Here is a 20744-nt window from a genome sequence, read left to right on the forward strand (position 1 = left end):
TACATCTATCATATGGGTTTACCTTCTTAGTTGGGTATATCTTGCTTTTGATCTGAATCTTCTATTTTTTTTATTTGGAAGCACTGGGGATATTTAGCAATATATCACATGGTGTTCATCAAAGGGTTGAGAACGATTCCAATGGAGGCCAAAGCAAATTCTAGCCTTTCTAGTCCAAAATGGGCCAAAAACTGTCCATATAAACCAGAGGCCAAATAAAATCTTAGTGGAAAGGAGGCTTAGGCAAATCCATGATGGCTGAAAACAATTTAAGACCAAAGAAAACCAAAAAGTCAAGACCAAGCCAAAAGAGGGTCAAGATCCAAGTGCAACGGAGACTGAAACCAAATCAGAACCAATTGTAAGGGGGCCAAGGCAAAGTCTTGATTTTTTAGTCCAAAATGGACCAAGAACCAGTCAAGATCAAGCCCAGTGAAAGCAGAGACATCCCAGGCAGCAAAGGACAAGTTAAATCAGAGTCCAAAGATGACCAAGATCCAGTTAAGCTCAAGTCCAAATTTTTTAAAGGGTTCTTTCAAAACATTTAGAGGGCAAGTTAAAACCATTTTAATAGAGGACCCAGGCAAACTCTAGCCCAAGTTCTTGAGATCAGATTACTTGACCAAATCAAGTTTAGTCTAACTCAGTCCAGTGAGGTCCATAGAAAGGTGTAGCACTAGTAAATGATGGCTGGGAGTAAATTTTGTTTTTGTTTGAGATCTTGTTGAGTCCAGAAAGGCAGGACCAAATCAAGGCCTAGTTTAGAAGGGCCACAAAAAAAGTTAAGACCCAGACTAAAGACCACTAAGATCAGTCAAGTCTTGAAGGGCCAAGATCAGGTCAAAACTGGACACAACAACTTTTCCTCAAAGTTCATAGCAAGCTAGATTTACCTAGTAATAAAATATATGTGGTAAACATGGTGTTTTAAGAGTTATTTGAGATTATTTGGCTCCAAAATGTCTAAGTTTGTAAATTCATGGAGATATTTGAGAAGCTTAATCAGGTGCTTTTAAGTTTCTTGGCATTTAGTGCCATCAATTCAGTGAATACCACCAATTGCAATGCCAATTGGCTGATTCAAACAATAGCAAACTCAGGGGAAGAATACAACGAAGACAAAATAACAATAGAATAGTGTTTTAGAACAGTATCTCACCTCATGAATCCATGATGCCCAATAAACAATGATCTGACAGCTTTGTTTTCCTAGCCATTGTTAAAAACACATTATAAACCTGCTTTGGCCCAAAGGTGGGTTTAAAACAGCTGAAAGGTCGGGTTCAGATGAGAGCTGACATCCCTACGAGGGATAAAACGAGTGGCATTTGGCTTTATTCTCAAAGTAGCAGTGTAACACACTGTCACAAACCTTTACCTGTGATTTTCCTCAAAACAAGCCTGATTGGGCTTTAATAGGGTTCTCCTGTGTTTTCAGCCTCGCTGTCGGCTCCATCTGCTGATTTAAACAGACAATCATTTCAACCTGCCCTTCCACTAAGTATGTATTTAGCCAGCAGGATTTCTGTTCTTTTAGTAAGTACAGGAAAATTACTGTCAAAATTAAGGCAGATGTTGGATATAAACAATGGAGAAGGACTGGTAGGTCTGTGGGCTAACACACTGACACGCCAAAATATGATATAAAAATATCACAGGATGGCAAATTGATATCTGATCATAGTGATCAAGTGTTACCCTCATACACTAATACATAGTTATACACTATGTATAACACTATGTATAAGGTATACAGCTCTGGAAAAAAAATACTTTTTCCACTTCAGTTTCTAAATCCGTTTCTCTGATTTTGCTATTTATAGGTATATATTTGAGTAAAATGAGCATTGTTGTTTTATTCTATAAACTACAAACAACATTTCTCCCAAATTCCAAATAAAAATATTGTCTCTAAGGGCATTTATTTGCAGAAAATGAGAAATGGCTGAAGTAACAAAAAGATGCAGAGCTTTCAGACCTCAAATAATGCAAAGAAAACAAGTTCATATTCATAAAGTTTTAAGAGTTCAGAAATCAATACTGGTGGAATAACTCTTACACAGTTTTACACACTGCTTTTGGATGACTTTATGCCTTTACTCCTGGTGAAAAAATTCAAGCAGTTCAGCTTAGTTTGATGGCTTATGATCATCCCTCTTCCTCTTGATTAAGTTCCAATGGTTGTCAATTTGGTAAAATCAAAGAAATTGCAATTAAATGGTAGTAATGATCATGACCGGTGGTGTCTGGCTAGAATTGTCCATGCAAACAGACAAGTTAAGACAAGATAAAACCTTTTTCAGGTTATTTTGAATAATTTCTATTGGTCCATTCACCAAGAAATGTTGATACCATGTAAGAGAGCAAACAAAAAAATTACAAAATTAAAGATCAGATTAAGATTCTCTGGAAAATAAGGAGAATGAATACTTTGGACTATGATCTAAAGTTAAAAACTTCTCAAACTGTATTAGAAACACTAGGAAACACTAGGAAATTATTTGCAGTAATAAAAGTTTATCTGTACAAGAATAAGAGAAAGAAAGTAAAATAATTATTCGATTCCAGTCTATGTGTGTGCCGTCTAGCATTGCAGTTTGACATTTCCATGTTGATGCGGCATGTATTTGTTTTGGCAGAAGCTCTTATCCAGAGTGAGCGCCTCCCGAAAGCGTGCAAACAGTAGAAGTTAAACGTGCAGACAGTTACGTCTGGCTCGCTTCCCCTGTTTGCTTGCAGTTTAACAGGGAGACGCGTCTCATTAGCAAGCGCTTACTTTGCATGATGTCCTCTTAAACTGGCAGGGAAGGCTTAACGAACTCTAACCGGATTCGATAGCGGAGTTGCAGGAAGTGGCGTGGCGTGGTCATTCCTGTGTGATAATTGGAAAGGTGTTTCCACTTTCCTTTGATATTAATTGCGCGGGGGCCGGGCCGGCATCAAAGGGAGGCGAGCGGGATGGACAATTATCCATTAAACCTGTTGGTGTGCTGCAGTAAGCCAGAGCGGATGGGGGCTGAGGGAATTGCTCTCATTAGCTTGAGTGACAGGCCCCGCTTTGTCTGACCACTTTCATCCCATCACTGGAAAGTCAGATGCGAGTGTTGGAAGTGGCACATAATTGCTTTTTATTTCCATGACAACAGACACACTCTCTTGGCTCGGCCGCCGCTCGCGTTTACGTTCTTTTTTGGCGTGAAGGCGGGGCCGGGGGAGCCGGGGAAGGCCCGGCGCTCTCGGATGAGCCGTTACAATGCCTTTTTTTTTGGCCGCACATTTGGGGAATTGAGCCAATTAAACACTGTCATGCATGGCTGGCATGTCAAAAATTATTTCCCAGGAAGTGAAGGAGGGGGCAGGCTGAGGTTAACCCTGCCAGTAGGGTTCTCCAAAAACCATTAAAGCCTTCCAGTTTTCCAGTTTCCGCAGCCTGTGTTTGCCCGTCGCCGGGCGCACTGTGCTTGCCCAGTCAAGGATGTAAAAGCCGAAATATGTCCCACGGAACCTGCTAACGTCGAACGCTCAGTGTATTGAGGCTTGTAGCTTCTAGCGAGGCTCGGCTTGAGCTGGCCCTGGATACACAACGGCGAGGAAGGAGCCCAAGAATTTCAGGCCCAGATAAAAGAATTCGGATCCCTCAAAGCCTCAATTTCCATACCAAAAGCCTGGAGTCAGGACAGGGTGTTAGAGTTAAATTGGACAGGATAGTGATGGGAGAGGGGGTTACTGGCCTTTCCCTTATGTAATCTCGGAAGAATGTAGAAATCTCCCCTTTTTTGCCTCACTACCGCCGCACCCCAACACTCACCTCCCCCCGACACTCACCTCCCCCTCACTGTATAGCCTAAGCCCTTTTTTTTTTTCCTCGCAGAGGCCGTCTCAGATATACAGATTAAAATACAGCCTGTGGATAATGCACAATGAGATGCTGATCACAGAGCCGTGTGCACGCTCCGAGCCCTCTCCTGCACTTTAGAGGAACGTGATGAATTCGTAATGCCCCCATTGACGCTGCACAATGAACGGGAGGTGGAAGGTGCGCTTCTGTAGTTTTCAGTTCTAAAGGATCCTGGAAAGCCGAAGGCATTTTTTACGCAGTTAACAGAACTGATTTTGTAATGCAGGAGGTTAGAAAAACAAAGAAACGTGGCATCAAGCGTTATCACAGGTATCACAAGTAATTGTAGGTGGTCTCTTTTCAACTACTGCACAGGATGATGGTCCAAGCCAATGACTGTATACTGTAGTTGTGTAGTATGGATGCTGTGGTTCCATTCCTATTCGTTCTATTTAGAAACAAAGCCAGAAATGTAAATCAGTGAACCAGAATCAGAGCAAGAGTAGAGGTAGAGCCACTGGTTGCAAGACCTTATTAGGGTAACATTGTGCCGTCAAAGTGCCTGTAATGACCAATGACTGTATAGTTAGTAAGTTTGGTTGCTGTGGTTGCAATATCTTCCATTCTACTTACTGTATTACATAATCCAACGGGTTTTTAGTCAGGGTTAGGTCTTACAGTGTAGCTAACCAAGCATGTGGACGAGAATTGTCCTGCTGGAAAAGAAAAGTGAACTGAAGTGTGGTTGGGCCACTGGTTGCAGGAACTTATTAAGATAATGTTGGACTGTCAAAGTGCCTGTAATGAAGATCAAAAGTAATATTTAATGTCGCTTCACAGGATGATTGTACAGACTAGTGACTGTATAGTTAGTATTTTTGGATGCTGTGGTTTCATTGTCTTTAATTCTACTAAGAAACCAGTAGAGTAGAATAGAGTAGCTTCCCACACATTTGCAATGCAAGATTTAAAGACGGCAGCAGCATGTGGATGGGACTTGTCTTGCTGGAATAGATAAGTGCACCGGAGTGTGGTTGGGCCACTGGTTGCAGGACCTTATTAAGATCATGTTGGACTGTCAAAATGCCTGTAATGAAGACCAAAGGTGATGTAGCATTAAACCAAATTGCACCCACATCATGACACCAGGCCATCTGTGACATGAGCACATCGGCATTGAGCACAGTGGCTCCATACAACACAGTTTTGCTGGTCATCTTCACCAAGACCAAAGCAGACTATTTTGTTTGCCACTTTATTATAAGTTTGTCACAAAAACTCAACTTAAACTAGACAACAGTTAGATAAAAGAAGAGAAGCATTAAAAGTATGATTAGACAGAGGCTATAATGAAGACCATTGCTGCACAAAAATCACCAGTGCGGGACACAAAGTAAACCAGCATTAGAAGCTATTAAATGAAAGCATGCTTCTATTTAGACGCTCGTTTTCTCCGTCTACCCGATCACAGTTTGAATTATTTATTTATCGAGACGCTATTCAGCTATTGTGCATATTTTATGAGCACTCTCCGCCTTGCTGAATGGAAGCAGAGGCACACAGTGAGCCAGTGATGTAAGCGAGAGAATGGCCCAAGTTGGGCACATTCAGAACAGTGGACCAGGTCCTCCAGGGAAGAGCGTGTGTTTGCTTAGGGATTAGACCGAATTGGCCTTAACACCCTGCCTGCATTAGCCGCTCCATTGTGAAGCTCGTCTTAACCGTGGGCACTGGCTGCCTTCTTTTTTTGTCTCGTTCTGTTCTGCTCTGCTTCTTTACATTTTGTCAGCGGGCAACGAGACAAGCTTGCTGTTTCTTTTCTTTCTCTTCGTTCTCATTGACAGAACTCTGCCTTCGCAAACTGCTAAATCCAAACTTTACGGACTGAATGAAGGGATTTGAACAGAGTTCTGTTTACGGTATCGTGTGGAATTATTTCGATCTTCTTTCCTCCATCTGTCCTTGTTAGGTTTTTGAGATGCGTCGCATTCTCTGGCAGCGAAGATGCTTCTCCTTGATACGTATTACCTAAATTCATCCAGGCTAATACAAATTCTTGGCTTCAGAATCTACAGCTTCAGAATCTGCTAAACTGTCTGGCTTTGTGTTGCTTGTTTGATATTTATTTGATGTATCAGGAAAGCGACTGCTCAGTGATCTGCTGGAATCAGGTCAAATTTAGGGTTTTTAAAGGGTTTTTGCCATGATAATGCAAAATGTAGTCCAACCTGTTGTACCATCCAAAAAATGTACCATCCAAATCCCCAATGATGCTTGAACACCACTTCAAAATTGTTTAACTCATCAACCTTATGATGCACCTATTGGTAGATAGGTACCCATACAGACATTAAATCTTGATATGTTTTCTGCCAGATTTGACACCCCCAGTCACAATCATTAGCACCAACTGGTATGTAGTTTTTCACTCCTCTTGGCTCCAGTTGGCTATTGCACTATTGGTTCTTGCAGTACAATTGCAGGACAGTTCCTCCTTTCTGCCAAAGTTGCTTGTCACTTGCTTGTCTGTTCGCATGGGCAATCCAAGCCAGACACTGACGGTCATGATTATTACCATCCATTTGCACCCGCTTTCAGGCTTTACTTAAACTCTAAAATGTCACATTGCCTTCCAATTTTCAGTTAACTGATTGTTTCCAATTCACCACCAAAGGTTTTTCCCTCCACTTTTGTTAGCTATTATGGTTCTTGTGGTGGACAGTTCTTACATTTATCAACAACATTAATCAAAGCCCCATTAATTACCACAACCATATACTCTATGTAGTGCTTGAGTTACAGATTGAGCCGTGTACTAACTCTCAGACTGGGACACCTTCCTTTAAAGAAAGCTCTCCCCCTTCAGCACCTGCTGAAATGGAGTGATTGGGGTCAGGGAAGAGTCAAGCCTGCCCTGCTCGAGCTGAGAAGTGGATCGATGCGAGGGTACAGTTAGCCAGGGTCATCAGCAGCTTGGGCAAAGATGAAGAGGTAGATGGACGAATTTTATTGATGGCAACCCTCCAAAACTCAAAGTGACTGATAGTCAAAGGAGGTGTATGTCTCTGGAACTGTCCACATGGACTAATCTGTATGTACTGACCAATCAATTCAGGGAACCAGGGAGAGCACCACACGAGAAGAACCGAGCAGAGTAATATTTTAAAGACTGGCAAATCTGAAAGAGGTGCGACTAATCGATAAAAGTCAAGGCACATCTTGCTTAAGTGTTTTTTATTGTGCAACCTTGCTTTGTGTGTCATTTCATTTCCATGGATTTGCTTGAAGGCATTTTTACTACCCAAGTTGCACTTTAAGAATCAGTACAAAACCAAGGTTTGTGTTTTTGGCATCTCTTTCTGTTTTTTACTTGTACTTGGCTTGTAAAAGCCAACTTGCAAAGTTGAACATTGGCATGTTGTTAATTTGGTGAGTTGTCTTTCCAGGTGTTATTTAATGGGTGATGATAGCATGCCTAAATTTTGTGTAATTGGTCTAAAAGGCTGAACCATCCAAAGACAACCTGACAAACCAAACTACAGTTCAGATAATTAGGATTCAATCTTGATCTCCTTGGCTTGGTCCAGTTTTTGATCCTGTGATCTGAACCATGGTCTAAGACATCGTTCGTACCTGAAGGTCCAGACCAACCAAGGTAGATGTAAAAGCATCCTCAGGCAAACAACATGCATAATCTGAGATGAACCAACTAGAGAAGAAGTTGGGGAAGAATTTTGGAAGCATTTTAAAGACCTAAGGAAACAGAAAGAGCACATATGGATAGCCTTAATGGAACGGAACAGGTGGAACGGATTAATAGAAGATGGTCAAGGAGATGGTTAATGGCATCTTCCACCGCACAAGATTCCTTGTAGTATTCAAGAACAGAAGCGGCAAGAAGAAACCTGCTCTAAAATGCTGATCTGCACCAAATCCAGAGGTCACATCTATTGGTGACTGGCCAACATGAATGCCTATAAAAAAAAACAGCATGGACTTGTTATAAGCTTGTTGGCCACAGGGAATGTTTTCGTTACAGTTGGTTGTTTGTCCAAGCATGACTGATATGATCTCATTAGTTGACCAGCATGACCAAGCTTGATGACCAGCATGGTTAAGCTTGATGACTAAAATCCTGTTCATGCTTGGAACATCATGACCCAAATTAAATGCAATGTTCAGCAAACTGGTCAAGAGCTGGGTTTCACTGGTTCATTGATAACTAACCGTTAACTAGCCTTGAGCAAGGCAAGGCAAGGTGATCCCTGCAAACCCCAGCATCTAGGAAAAGTATATTAAACATGGCTGCCTTCTTCTTCTCCTTTCTAACCACCAATATTGCTAGCATAGAGTATGTTTCTGCCTGGATGAGCAGTTTTGCAACAACCTTGGCCATCAAAGGCCAGCTTAGACCATCCAAAACCTTGAAGTGGATTTTTCAGCTGGGTAGTCATTGACCGCTATTTTGTTATTTTGTTATTTCGTTATTTTGTTGCAAGGTTACTTCTTCCCAGGAATGCAGGTCCATCCATTCATCTCATTGTTGCCATTGAGAAGCAGCCAATGGCGGCCTTCCACAGTGCATCAGGTGCTTCATGAAATGAGCACTTATCCTAGAGAATCGCCCTCGCGGCGCAGCCAGTTGGAGGGAAAAAAAAGGCCGGGCCGAGCAACAAGCATGCGTGAGCCGAGACCACTCACTACATAGAACTGCATACGTGAGGAGCCGAGGCTTTCAGCTAATGTAGCGTGTCTTATACATTATTCACATCGCTATCACAAACACGGCCGCGGAACGAGCCGGCGAGCCTGGGCTTCGCTCGCTGGGAGCCTCGCCGAGGCACAGTGCCCTCTCATGTTGGCACAGGGTCCCCTCACCTTTTTTCAACTACTCTTTTTCAACTACTCTTTTTCAACTACTCTTTTTTAGTTATTTTTTTCCAATCACATCCCCTGACCTAGTCTCCCCCCTTCTTTTTCAGTTCTCTCCTTTTTTCATCAATTTCTAACCCTGAATTATTGAATTATTCAGTGATTCAACTGCTCTCTTATCTAGCTTGTTCAATTTCCCCATTTCAATCACTTTCACACTCATCCTTTCTCCGTTTTCCTTTTTAAAATTGCACATTCCCAGACTGCCTTTCGCTTTCCACTACACTTTTTTTTCAATTACTCATTTTCAACCACTTCCCAGCCAATCTCTATTTTGTTCTCCTCCTCTTGCAATTCCTCCTTTTCTATCACTCTCTCTTACCAAATCTTTTTCTCTCTGTATCTCTCTGTATGTCCTCCTTTTCTGTCTTTCTTTCTGTTACCCAGTATGTTCCCTCTTTCTATGACAGACTCATCCTTTTATTAAATCACTTTTTTCAATAATTCTCCAATCCCTTTTCAATCACTCTAGTCTACAATCAAATAGTCTACACTGTCTCTCTTCTTTTGCTGATTTTCTTTTTTAAACCTCACTCTTTCTCTTGTTTCTGTCTCTCTTTTTCTTTTTTCTTCCTTTTTCAGTCACTTTTTCAATCCTGTTCTCACTTAATTTTTCATTTTCTATTTTTTCTCCATTTTCAATCTCTCTCTTATCCAGTCTGTTCTTTTACTCTCTGCTACTTTTTTTTCAATTGCTCTTTTCAATCAGTCTTTTCCCCACATTTTGTATGATGTCAAACTGTCTCTCTCTCTCTCTCTCTCTCTCTCTCTCTCTCTCTCTCTCTCACTATCACAAACGAGCCCGGGCTTCGCTCACTGGGAGCCTCGCCGAGGCACAGTGCCCTCTCATGTTGGCACAGGGTCATGCCTTGCCTCCCGGCGGGGGTGAGCGCAGCTGAGTTCGAGATGCGACAACACAGGGAAGGTGGTTCTTGCTGTGGAAACTAGCCAGGGGTGACTGCTGAGCCGTCCGTGTTTGTGCATGGGCATCCGACAGCCTGGGCTTGCACTGCCACTCATATTCATAGAAGTATTGGGTACCAGGTTGCTGGTATCATCTGATCCAGTGCTACTGTTCATGATGCCAGTTTGAGATTGGTCTGCCAGCCTTTTCAGTCCGTTTGATTTAAACTGCACTGAACTGTTTGTCTGAAGGTTCAGAGGCTCCACTCCGTCCGTTTGGCTGTTTGGGTGCAGGCAAGGTGGGCGTGGCTGTTAGCTAAAGGGTCAAAGCGAGCACAGACTGTAATGATATGCCTATATAAATAGCCCTGGTCCTGGATGGATGTCTTTCTGTCTGAATATCTGTCTCATCCTCTCTCACACTCTTACATACACTTTCTCTTCATCTCTCTATCTCTCTTTCTATTTGTGTCTCTCTTTCAATTTCACTTTAGTCAATTACTTGCTCACCCAGGTTGTATCCCATCTCTCTCTTTGCTCTTTTCTCTCTTTGTTCAGTTATCTCTTTTAAATCGCTCTCTAACCTAGTCTCTTTCCTTTTTTCAACCTACTCTTACCCAGTATGTTTTCTCACTTTCCTGTGTAACCCTAAATGATTCAATTACTCATTTTCAGTCACTCTTTTAGCTTTTTCTCCTATCTACGTTCAATTGCCTTTTTTTCAACCATACTCATATTGTTATATTACATAGTCTTTTTCAAATGCACTTTTCAATCTCTCTTTTACTTAACCTGCCTCTTTTTACTTTTTCAATTCTCTCCTATTTTAACTTTCTATCCCTGAATGATTTAATTGCCCATTTAAAACACCCCCCCCCTTACCTAGTCTCTCTTCTTTCTCTCTTATCCCCTTTCAATTTTCTTTTTTCAAGCATACTTTTACCCAATATGTATCCTCTCTTCCCCACAACTTTTTCAATTACTCTTTGTTTAATTACTCTTTTTCAATGACTCCTACACACTCTCTTTTTAGCTCCCTTTCTTTCTTTTTATTACTTTCTTAACCTGAATGTTTTAATGACTTTTTTTAATCTCACCCTCTCATCTAGCTTCTTTTTCTACCCCTCTTCTTCTTTTTTCATTTTTTTCCTTTGAATCACTTTCTAACCCTACATAATTCAAGTCATCTATGAATCAATTGCTCTCTTATCTAGCTTCTCTTGCTTTTATCTCACCTTCTTTTTCAATGGCATCATTTCAATCACTCTCTCACTCATTCAAGTCTTTCTCTCTTCTCCTTTTTCAGTTGCACTCTTTGCCAGTCTGTCTTTTGCTACCAACTTTTTTTTTTCAATTACTCGTTTTCCAGTTAACCACTTCCCAGACAATCTCTCTTTTCCTTCTCCTCCTCTTTCAATTTCCCTTTTTCCATCACTCTTTCATACCTAATCTGCTTCCTCTGTATCTCTCTGTATGTCCTACTTTTCGATCTTTCTTTCTTTACTTAATACATACTTAATATGTCACACACTCATCCTTAATCAAGTGTTTTTATTCAATCACTTTTTTAAAATAATTCTCCAGTCCTTTTTTCAATTACTCTATCACATAGTCTACACCATCTCTCTTCTTTTTCTGATTTTCTTTTGTAAACCACTCTCTGACTCTATCTCTCTTATTCTTTCTCTTGTTTCTATCTCTCTTCCTCTATCTCAGTCACTTTTTCAAACCTTTTTTCTTTCTCCCACATTTTGTATGATGTCAAACTATCTCTCTCTGTTCCTGTCTCCCAATAAAACATCATCCTTACTGAGTACTGAGTGAAGATGAGTTGTCATGTTGGAGAAACATGTATGTGTGCATGATGGTCAGAAGAACCCAGAGCTAAAACAGAGATGGACACTGTCATTATTTACATAATCATACCCAGTCATTTCCTGCCTGTGTATTGATCTTATCCAGCTGTATTCCAGCCTCGCTGTGCCCACATCCTCACACACTGACCACACGCCATCCTGCAGACCGTCCGACTCGACCCTGACTGAGGTTTCCCAGTGTCTACTGACCTCAGTACCAGCGCTGTGATTATGGTCTGAGAGACAGACAGAGGGTGAATGTGTGGATAGGAATGTATTTCTTTGACAAATACATACACACACACACACACACACATTGCACTATGAGTGGACTGATCACACATACAGTACAGTATGAATATCACTGAGCTTTAATCGTGCAGCGCACCTATGTTGCCAAGATAGCAATTAACGTCTGACGGTTGACTGTTGCCTAGGTTCAAATCAGTCAGTGGCGTACCTGTGTATTGCGCTGCCAATATAGCAATATGCCTCAAATTGGCCTGAACTAAACTCACTTCCCTCCAACCACTCCCATCGGCGTAGGTACAGCTCTGGAAAAAAATTAAGAAAGCACTTTCATTTCTGAATCAGCTTCTCTGATATTGCTATTTATAGTTAAATATTTGAGTTGACTATATGATCATTTAGAGCATTTATTTGCAGGAAATGAGAAATTACTTAAATAACAGCTTTCAAATGATGCAAAGAAAACAAGTTCATGTTCATAAAGTTCTAAGAGTTTAGAAATCAATATTTGTTGGAATAACCCTGTTTTTAATCACAATTTTCATGTATCTTTGCATGTTCTCCTCCACCAGTCTTACACACTGCTTTTGGATAACGTTATGACACTTCTGGTGCAAAAATTCAAGCAGTTCAGTTTGGTTTGATGGCTTGTAACCATCCATCTTCCTCTTGATTACATTCCAGAGGTTTTCAATTTGGTTAAACCAAAGTAACTCATCACTCGTCTCTTATTTTTTTTTAGAGCAGTATATGGGGTGTAAGGTGGCAATGAGCATTGCAACATGCCTTGCACAGGCTGTAAGATAGGGCCCTAGGACTTCAGGCCTTGTAGACATGTGACCTGTGATGACAACAAACCAGTTCATTGGTCGTCTTCATGAGTCTCGCTCTACAAAAGCCGCACATTCTGCTCTGCTATTTTTTGATGCTGAATATATAGTGCACGTGTGTTTATGTATTTATTTTCCAGTGCACGAGTGCACGAGTCTGTGTGTTTGCATGGTGTTTATGTCTGGATGTATGTGTGCACGGCATGCTGACATATGAATGCAGGCAGGGTGCATGTTGTCTGTGTGTGTATGTGTGCAGTGCATGTGGATATGTCAGCTCAGGCGGGGGGCTTGTATGTGTGGATTGCATGTCAATATCCGGGTTGCCATGGTTGAGCTTAAAACTCCCCCTTAGCTCCTGTTTTGCTCTTGCTGGCTGCTCAGGGCCCTCATCAGGTTCTGGTAATTGGCCGATGGTTTGTGGCTAAGGCAGGGGAATGGAGCGTGGAGGAGGAACATCCGCAGCAGCTCCACAACCAGAACCAGAACCAGAACCCAACTAAAGCTCTGGACTGGCGTTGTGCTCCCTCTACTGCTCTGCTTCTGCTACCTGCTTTAAACTGCCAACATTCAAACTGAGACTGAGGGCATATACTTCTTATTTGATGGCATTGCAGCCATAGCATGGTGCCCTTGCTGCAAAATGGTATTGGTGGTGGGCTTTCAAATAGATGGAGAGAGGGGAGATTTGATTGCAGACATAAGTGTTAGTGAAGTCAACACATCCCAAAAGCAGTGGATGGAGCACCATCATTCTAGAAAATTCTTAATGCTAAAGAGGGGGCTTTCTACCCTTCTAGCTAGCAGTTCTTGCTTAGTAGGACATTTTCTAAATGTTACTATTTAAGAACTAATTTTAGTTACTGTTAAAGAACTAAAGTTCTTAAAAGGTTTAATCTGTCTTCTGGATTTCCAGTTTTCTGGATTGTCCTTAGAAGGTTGTTGTGTAACGTTTTAAAAGTGGTGTCAATCGATTAAAAAAATGAATCAGATTAACCACGAAAAAATTATGTGATTAACTGCCATTAACCGCATTTGTTCTTCTTAAGATGCACGTTTTATAATGTATATTGAAATAAAATAATAAATCTAAGAAATTTAAAATGCAATTATACTTATATCAATGCTGTTACATAAAATCCTAGTATATACTGTATTTTTAAGGGGAAATAAATTCAACATGGGGGCTTGGAATAAAGAATGCACAATAAATTGGATAGTGGACACTTTTTTATTTCCTTAATTGTAAATTCTCAGCTTGGTTGTATGAATTTCTGCATTAGAACTTAATATGTTGAGTATGAAAATCTGAGAACGTGTTTGGTATTGTACAAAACAAGACAAACAGAGAGAGAGAGGGAGAGAGAGAGAGAGAGAAACAAAGAGAGAGAGAGACGGAAAAAGAGAGATAAGGGGTGAGAGAGGTGAAAAGAGAGACGGAGAGAGAGAGACAGAGAGAAAGAAACAGAGAGAGACAGAGAAAGACGGAGAGAAAGAGAGACAAACGCAAAGACGGAAAAAAAGAAACAGGGAGAGAGTGAGAGAGAGAGACGAAGAGAGAGACAGAGAGAGACAAACAGAGACGGAAAAAAAGAAACAGGGAGAGAGAGAGAGAGAGAGAGAGAGAGAGAGACAGAGAGAGACAAACAGAAAGAGACTGGGAAAAAGACGAAGAGAGAGACAGAAAGAGAGAGAGAGAGAGACCAACAGAGAGAGAAACAAACAAAAAGAGATGGAAAAAGAGAGAAAGAAAGAGAGAGACAAACAGAGATAGAGACGGAGAGAGAGAAACAAACAAAGCTCTATATCCGGGTCGGAGCGGGAATTCTGAACCGAGACTGGCTCCATCTACAACTGGAAACCAAATTAGAGCATTTCAGTCATTCAGCTAGAAAAAAATACACACGTTGAGCGAGGCAGATTACGGCCAAAGTTGGAGTCAAACTCGGTGCTGTAGTTATCTTGCGTTAAAAAAAAAAAAAGAAAAAGTAATGAACCGTGCATGTTAGGGCTTTAACATTGACAGCCCTAGTTTTTAACTGTTCTGGTAATGTTGCTGCAGTGTCACTTGTGTTGTTGTGTCATCTATCTGGGAACATTATGTGAGAAACATTCTAAGAGCGTTGTAATGCAACTTTGAATTAATTATTGTGTTACATGTATTCAGAAAGTTCCTAGAACATTATACAGTAGCTATAACATTACAGGTTAACTTCTAAATCTTGGAACCTTTTCAAAATGTTGCTTATAACCTTTCAATTGGCAGTACTTTTCTACAGGGACTAGACCTGTTCCTGAACCATGACAGAACCAGAACCAGGACTAAAGCTCTGGCCTTCTATCGGCCTCCTGCTTCGCTTCTGCAGCCTTACTGGGCTTACTGTGCTCACAGTGCCAACATTCATGCTGGCAAAGAGGCTGGCAAAGTTCAGCATCTGCTTATAGTTTTATAGCGACCCGGCGAATAAAGGGCTTAAATGTCAAGGGGAGGGCGACGACATACGCTTTCAGTTTGATGGCATTACGGCCTTAGCGCGGTGCCCCGCTGCGAAATGGGCTCGCAGATGGACTTTGGTTGCATTATTAAGTGAAATGGCACTCGGCGGCCCACACACTTGGACGCCAGATTGCTAAGAAGAGAGAGAGAAGAGAAAGAAAGAAGAAAGGAGAAGAGAAAGAGGGGGAGAGAGTTGTGAACACGGCTTAATCTAAATGAAGAGGATTTGGCCATTGTTCAGTGGGTTTTTAAGGAAGCACTGGGGAAATGAGCAACAGTCTCTTCCAATTATGAAAGAAAAATGTTCAATTAAAATGGAAATGTGAGGTCTAAATGATACCGTCGGGCTGTTTTCCTGTGCGCCCACCCCGGCACGCCACTCTGACAATGCTATCATGCTTTCTCATCGAAAACAGAGGGCCGCTCTCGCTCTTTTGTTGCCGTCGCTCTGCAGCTCAGGTGCCGCACAGGCGTGCACCTTCGCTCAAACTACGGCAAACGCCGGCCCACCTGCCTCTTATCTGGGCAGGTACAGCGCCCCAACCCTTTGGAAGCTGCGCTGGCATCTGGCTCTGCGGTACCAATTATTTCCGCCAACTGCTCGGCTATAGCGGCACTGTTTGCACACGCCGTTCATTCGGGCATGAAGCATTTATTGGTTCAAGAAACACTGACAATGGAATGCAAACGCTGATAGAAATGGGTAAACAATGGGTGAATATGATTGGATGTGTGTGGCGAGAGGGTTAGTTTGATTTCCAACGCTGTCTTCAAAGAACAAATTTGGAAAAAAAGGCGAGGACACCTGCTCATTAATTGCTTTTTCCAAAATCAAGGCTTTTAAAACATAAGATTCTTCATAAGATAAAGAATCAAGCTAAGCTTTGAGGCTTGGTATTAGTTATGCGAAGTTAACCCTCCTAAAGTTATGTTTGGGGTCAATTTGACCCCATTCAATGTTTAATGCCTTTAAATAAGCAGTTAATATCATTTTTTGGTGACTTTTCCTAATTTAATGGGGCCAACTGGGTAAACGTAAAAAAAATGTGATGGTATGTTTTTTGTGTTCTGTACACATTTTGGTCAAATTGACCCCAAACATTAAAGGTGTTAGTAAATTTGAACATAACAGGAGGGTTAAGGGCAAATGTGGTTTGTACTTGGCAACCAGAAAGAAGGTAACAGGAGGAAAGGATTTCCATATTATACTCCTCAAATGGGATGTTGGCATATTCAACTTGATTTCCATGCTGATTTCCTTGTTATACTTGGCAACTGGAGTGTTGGCACATGCGTCTCAGGCAAGTTACGGTATTATACTCAGCAACCGGGGTGTTTTGCTTCAAGTTGCTCTGGCTGATTCCCATATTATAGTTGATGACCAGGGTTTTAGCTTCGGGATGATTCGGGAAGATTTCTACAGTATACTCAGCAGCCGGGGTAAAATACTTTATATATACTATACAGTACTCTATACAGGACTAGACAAGCTGTATATAAGTGTGTGCATTTGTACCATAAGTGTGTCATGCAGCAATGCATGCAATGCAATGTAGCTGAATGCATTCTTTAGAAGAAAAGGATGTCTGCAAACTTTTGGACATTATTTTTGTATTTTAATGTATTTTATGTATAGGGTCACAATGCACAGATTTGGGCACCCCAACATATTTTAATTCTCAGACTTTATTTAGGTTGCTTAGGCTTTGGTTTAGGGCTGAACAATATGGTAAAAAAAATTTTAATATTGCCAATATTGCTGATATTTAAAGTAATTTACAGTTTATGCAATATTTATTGCAATATCCACAGGCATAATAATTTACGTTACTTGACATCATTAATAATTTTACATTACATTTTTCACTGATAAAATCTGTTTTAAAAAAATCTTGATGAATAGTTTGTGGTGTTTGGCTCAATAATTCTCAAAAACAAGTTTGTTTTAGCTACTGCGCTTGCACAGATCTCCACATCGAAGCAGGGCTTTTTCCAACCTATTCCCCTCACCATGTAACCAGTAGTTTTGTGTATTGGCAGGAACCTGGTTATACAATATCTGGGTTAGGATTAAATATATTGCAACTCAATGCTTTTTTTTTAGTAGTTTCTTCATTTATGCCCTCACTTACTTAATCATGGCTTCGCTCATTCATGCATTTCATTTATTGTCTATATTAAGGTGCATACAGTATCACCTATAATTTCCTAATGGAAGCAGGTCTTCGTTACATGCTGTTTAACTCTTACATAAAGCCATGACTGACTCCATCCCTCATGATTGACAGGTGGAGCTTTCGGACAGCACCTCCCACACCATAACAGACGCTTATGTGGGGAAGGAGTACATCATCCAGCTGGCTGCCAAGGACATGGAGATCGGTACATGGAGCGACTGGAGCGTGGCCGTGCATGCTACCCCCTGGACAGAGGAGCCCAAGCCCATCACCTCCACCACTGAAGCAGACGTGCTAATAGGTAGGACTGTAATTATGGATTTGTTTGGTATAATCAATGAATCTATTAGCCTGAACTGAAATAATTGACTATTTAAGTGACCCATCAGGGCACTGTCATTATTTACGGCTGTGACTACTAGCCATATAGATGTAGATGGGGGTTTTGCACACAGGTCATTATCAGAATATGGTCTTCATAACTGTCAAAGAAATTACTTTTTAATTTTTTTTATCATTTTAAAATACTTTTTTTATAAAAAGCTACATAGAAATCATTTTTCCCCTGCTTAATCACTTTTTATTTGCACTCTGTCATGGCAAACTGCACTACATGACGAAAGGTAACAGGGTGGAAAATTTTAGTCAAAACTGGCATTTTAACGAAAAACGAGCTTGACCTAATATTGCAAATATTATGAGTTATTAATGGCAACTGTACTCTGTTTCAAAGATGCAATAAAAAGTATTTTATTTAAATTATATTTTTACAGTGACTGGGTGGACAGCTTAAGCTTTACCTCCGCTAGGTTTGGAGACAATATGAAAAATATTCAGTGCAATTAATATTATTACTTTTTGAACATTATATTTACACTTTTTATGTCCTATCATGCACACATGCTAGATTCCATACTCAGCACTAAACTGAGAAAACAGAGGAGTTTATTTACTAGGGAGGACGGGTGGAGCCAATTAGTAAGTCGGAGAGCGAGAACGCCGTAGCATCATGTGATTAGTAGAGTCAGGAAAGTCTGAGTCTGAGAAAGTGTGAGTGCCTGCTGGGAAGTTGAGTCTTTAGAGATCAGTTCAGAATCTTGAGCAGGCAGACTGACAGCATCAGGACATAAAATTTTAGCAAAATTTATCATTTGATTATATTTTCTAAGCTTAGTCATTTTTAATGTACACTTTTACTGTATGCCCTGTTATGCATGCTTCCCTCCTGTTATGACAAGCTGCATGAGACAGGGTGGACAATTTTAGTGAAAACTGTCATGCACAAAACAGGGTAGACAATGTCAGGATGGACAGTTTTAACCCAAAAATGCCATTGATATGATTTGATGAAAACATGGTTAACCTAGACTGGCACATATGGAATTTATTCTTGGGGACTGTTCTTTAAATACATTTTTATTGTGTAAAATAATTTTTATTACCTTTATGTTTTACCATGACAATTTGGACAGCTTAAGTGTTACCTCAACTAAATATGGAGACAATATAGGACTTTTTAGGTGTTTTTATTATTAATTGCCTCATTATTATTATTATTATTATTATTATTATTATTATTAATTGTCTTTAGTCCTTTAAAAAATACAATATTATGAACTGCTATATAAATATGGACATTACAATATGGATTAATTATTTAAAATGCCTTAACTTTTAAAACCATAAATGTGTGACATGAGACATTTGAGCATCCAGAACATCCAGTATGAGACACATCTGTACAAATCAATATATCAGAAGACAAAATTCAGATTTATTAGTTGTTTCTGCCTGTTCAGACTATCAGAAAAATCAATCTGGACACAGACTTGGATCTAAATACTATACGCCAAAATATATATATTTTAGATGGCAGCTCAACGTTTCCTAACATTTAATTTTTTTTGTCCTGCAATTAATGTCATCAAATCTGTCCACCAATCACTGCAGCCCTACACAAAGATAGTCCCGCCCAAACCTCCACTCTTCTATTTACTCTAATGGGGTCTCTACCCGCCCTTTACCATCCAGTCCATCCCTTCTTCTTCCTCCTTCTTCATCAAAGAATGAGACGCACCAGTCCAGACCAGCTGAAGAGCTTTGCATTGCAAACTCAGACTGCCTCCTGCTGGACAGCGGCGTCAATACACATCAAAACTTCATGTTCTCTGAGGCTGACGGTCCTCAGCTGAGAATTTCTCGTCCAAAGAATTGCAGTGGGTGGATCTGGAGCGAGAACATTCACCTGCTGGAAACAGATGCTCTGTGTTCTTCTCTAAATCTCGAATGGGCTTTTCCTTAAAGCTTTTAGGATTTATTTAAACAGGGGATCAGTCTCTAGTGTCCTGAAAATCGAAAAGCAAGAAGTAAGAACATGGAACTTTTGAGTTGGGAAGATGGTAATCCAGTTGGCCCTCGTGGATAAAGATGAAGAAGACATCTGAAAGGGCTAAACATACTTGGGAAAACATTATTAGTTGATTTTTAACCCTGAGAAGCTCATATTTGCATAATTCCATAGGGAATAACACAGTCATTACAGTAAAATACAATATACACTCACTGACAAAAGCAAGCATGTTGCTATGAGCTATGAATGTAGGGATATAATGTAATGATTATATATTGTTTGTAGTTGATTACAATATCAGAACACATTTTATTGGGTTTATTAGAGAAACACATATTACAATTATACAATTATAAAGAGACCCTTGTACCTGTTTGCTGCCTCTATTTAACACGTGATACAGTTGGGAAAAGGAGTCATACCATTCCCTATGGTAACATGCAGCACATTTACCCATGGATGTTTTGCAACTGGGCCTGTAGATCCTGTACACTCATAGGTTGCTGAATCTGGCATCCTAGCAAGTTCATTAATGATCAATTTGTCATAAATTTGGTAACTTAACAAAACAGGGAAGTGTTGCAATCTGGTGGAGACCCATGCATCCATTTATCCATCCATCCATCCATCCAACCTGGGTCGCAGAGATAGCAGCTCTAGCAGTTCTAGCAGGGAGTCCCCCAAACTCTATTTTCCCTGGTGACATCTTACAACTCTTGACTGTGGAGCCCTTGGCTTTCCCAGTCCAAAGTGGAGATATAGCACCCTATTATAGCCATCTATATGTGAAATGTCAATTGCAAATTGCGCAGATGTATTTAGTGTGTGTCAATTTGTCTTTGGTATCGTGAAGTCTCAAAAAACATGCCTTGTGCAGCTTGAAAAGCACAAAAGGCATGAACTACATTATATCATAAAACTAATTTAATCATGTGTGTTTTGGGAGTAACAGGTGTAAAATTTGGCCTGTTGGTATCTTAACAGCACGGCACTTTGCGTGTCTCAGCATAGGATACTGTTCAGGCTGCGAAAGTTGCACCAGCCAATAATTTACAGGAACAGCAATGTTATTTTTTATGTCAGGGTTTAAATCAGTCAGTGGCGCACCTGTG

At 40.5% G+C, this 20744-nt stretch overlaps 1 protein-coding gene across 2 annotated transcripts in view; it reads left to right on the plus strand.

Moving 5' to 3' along the window:
• Positions 1-20744, plus strand: part of cntfr (ciliary neurotrophic factor receptor) — a 331119-nt gene that overhangs the window by 297764 nt on the left and 12611 nt on the right. For both annotated transcript variants that reach the window (XM_007260812.4, XM_049468527.1), the window contains one exon: positions 17394-17583. In XM_007260812.4, coding sequence (XP_007260874.3) covers positions 17394-17583 — 190 coding nt within the window. The remainder of the gene's footprint in view (positions 1-17393; positions 17584-20744) is intronic.

This window comes from Astyanax mexicanus, chromosome 20 (assembly GCF_023375975.1).
Source record: "Astyanax mexicanus isolate ESR-SI-001 chromosome 20, AstMex3_surface, whole genome shotgun sequence".
Classification (NCBI taxonomy): Eukaryota; Metazoa; Chordata; class Actinopteri; order Characiformes; family Acestrorhamphidae; genus Astyanax; species Astyanax mexicanus.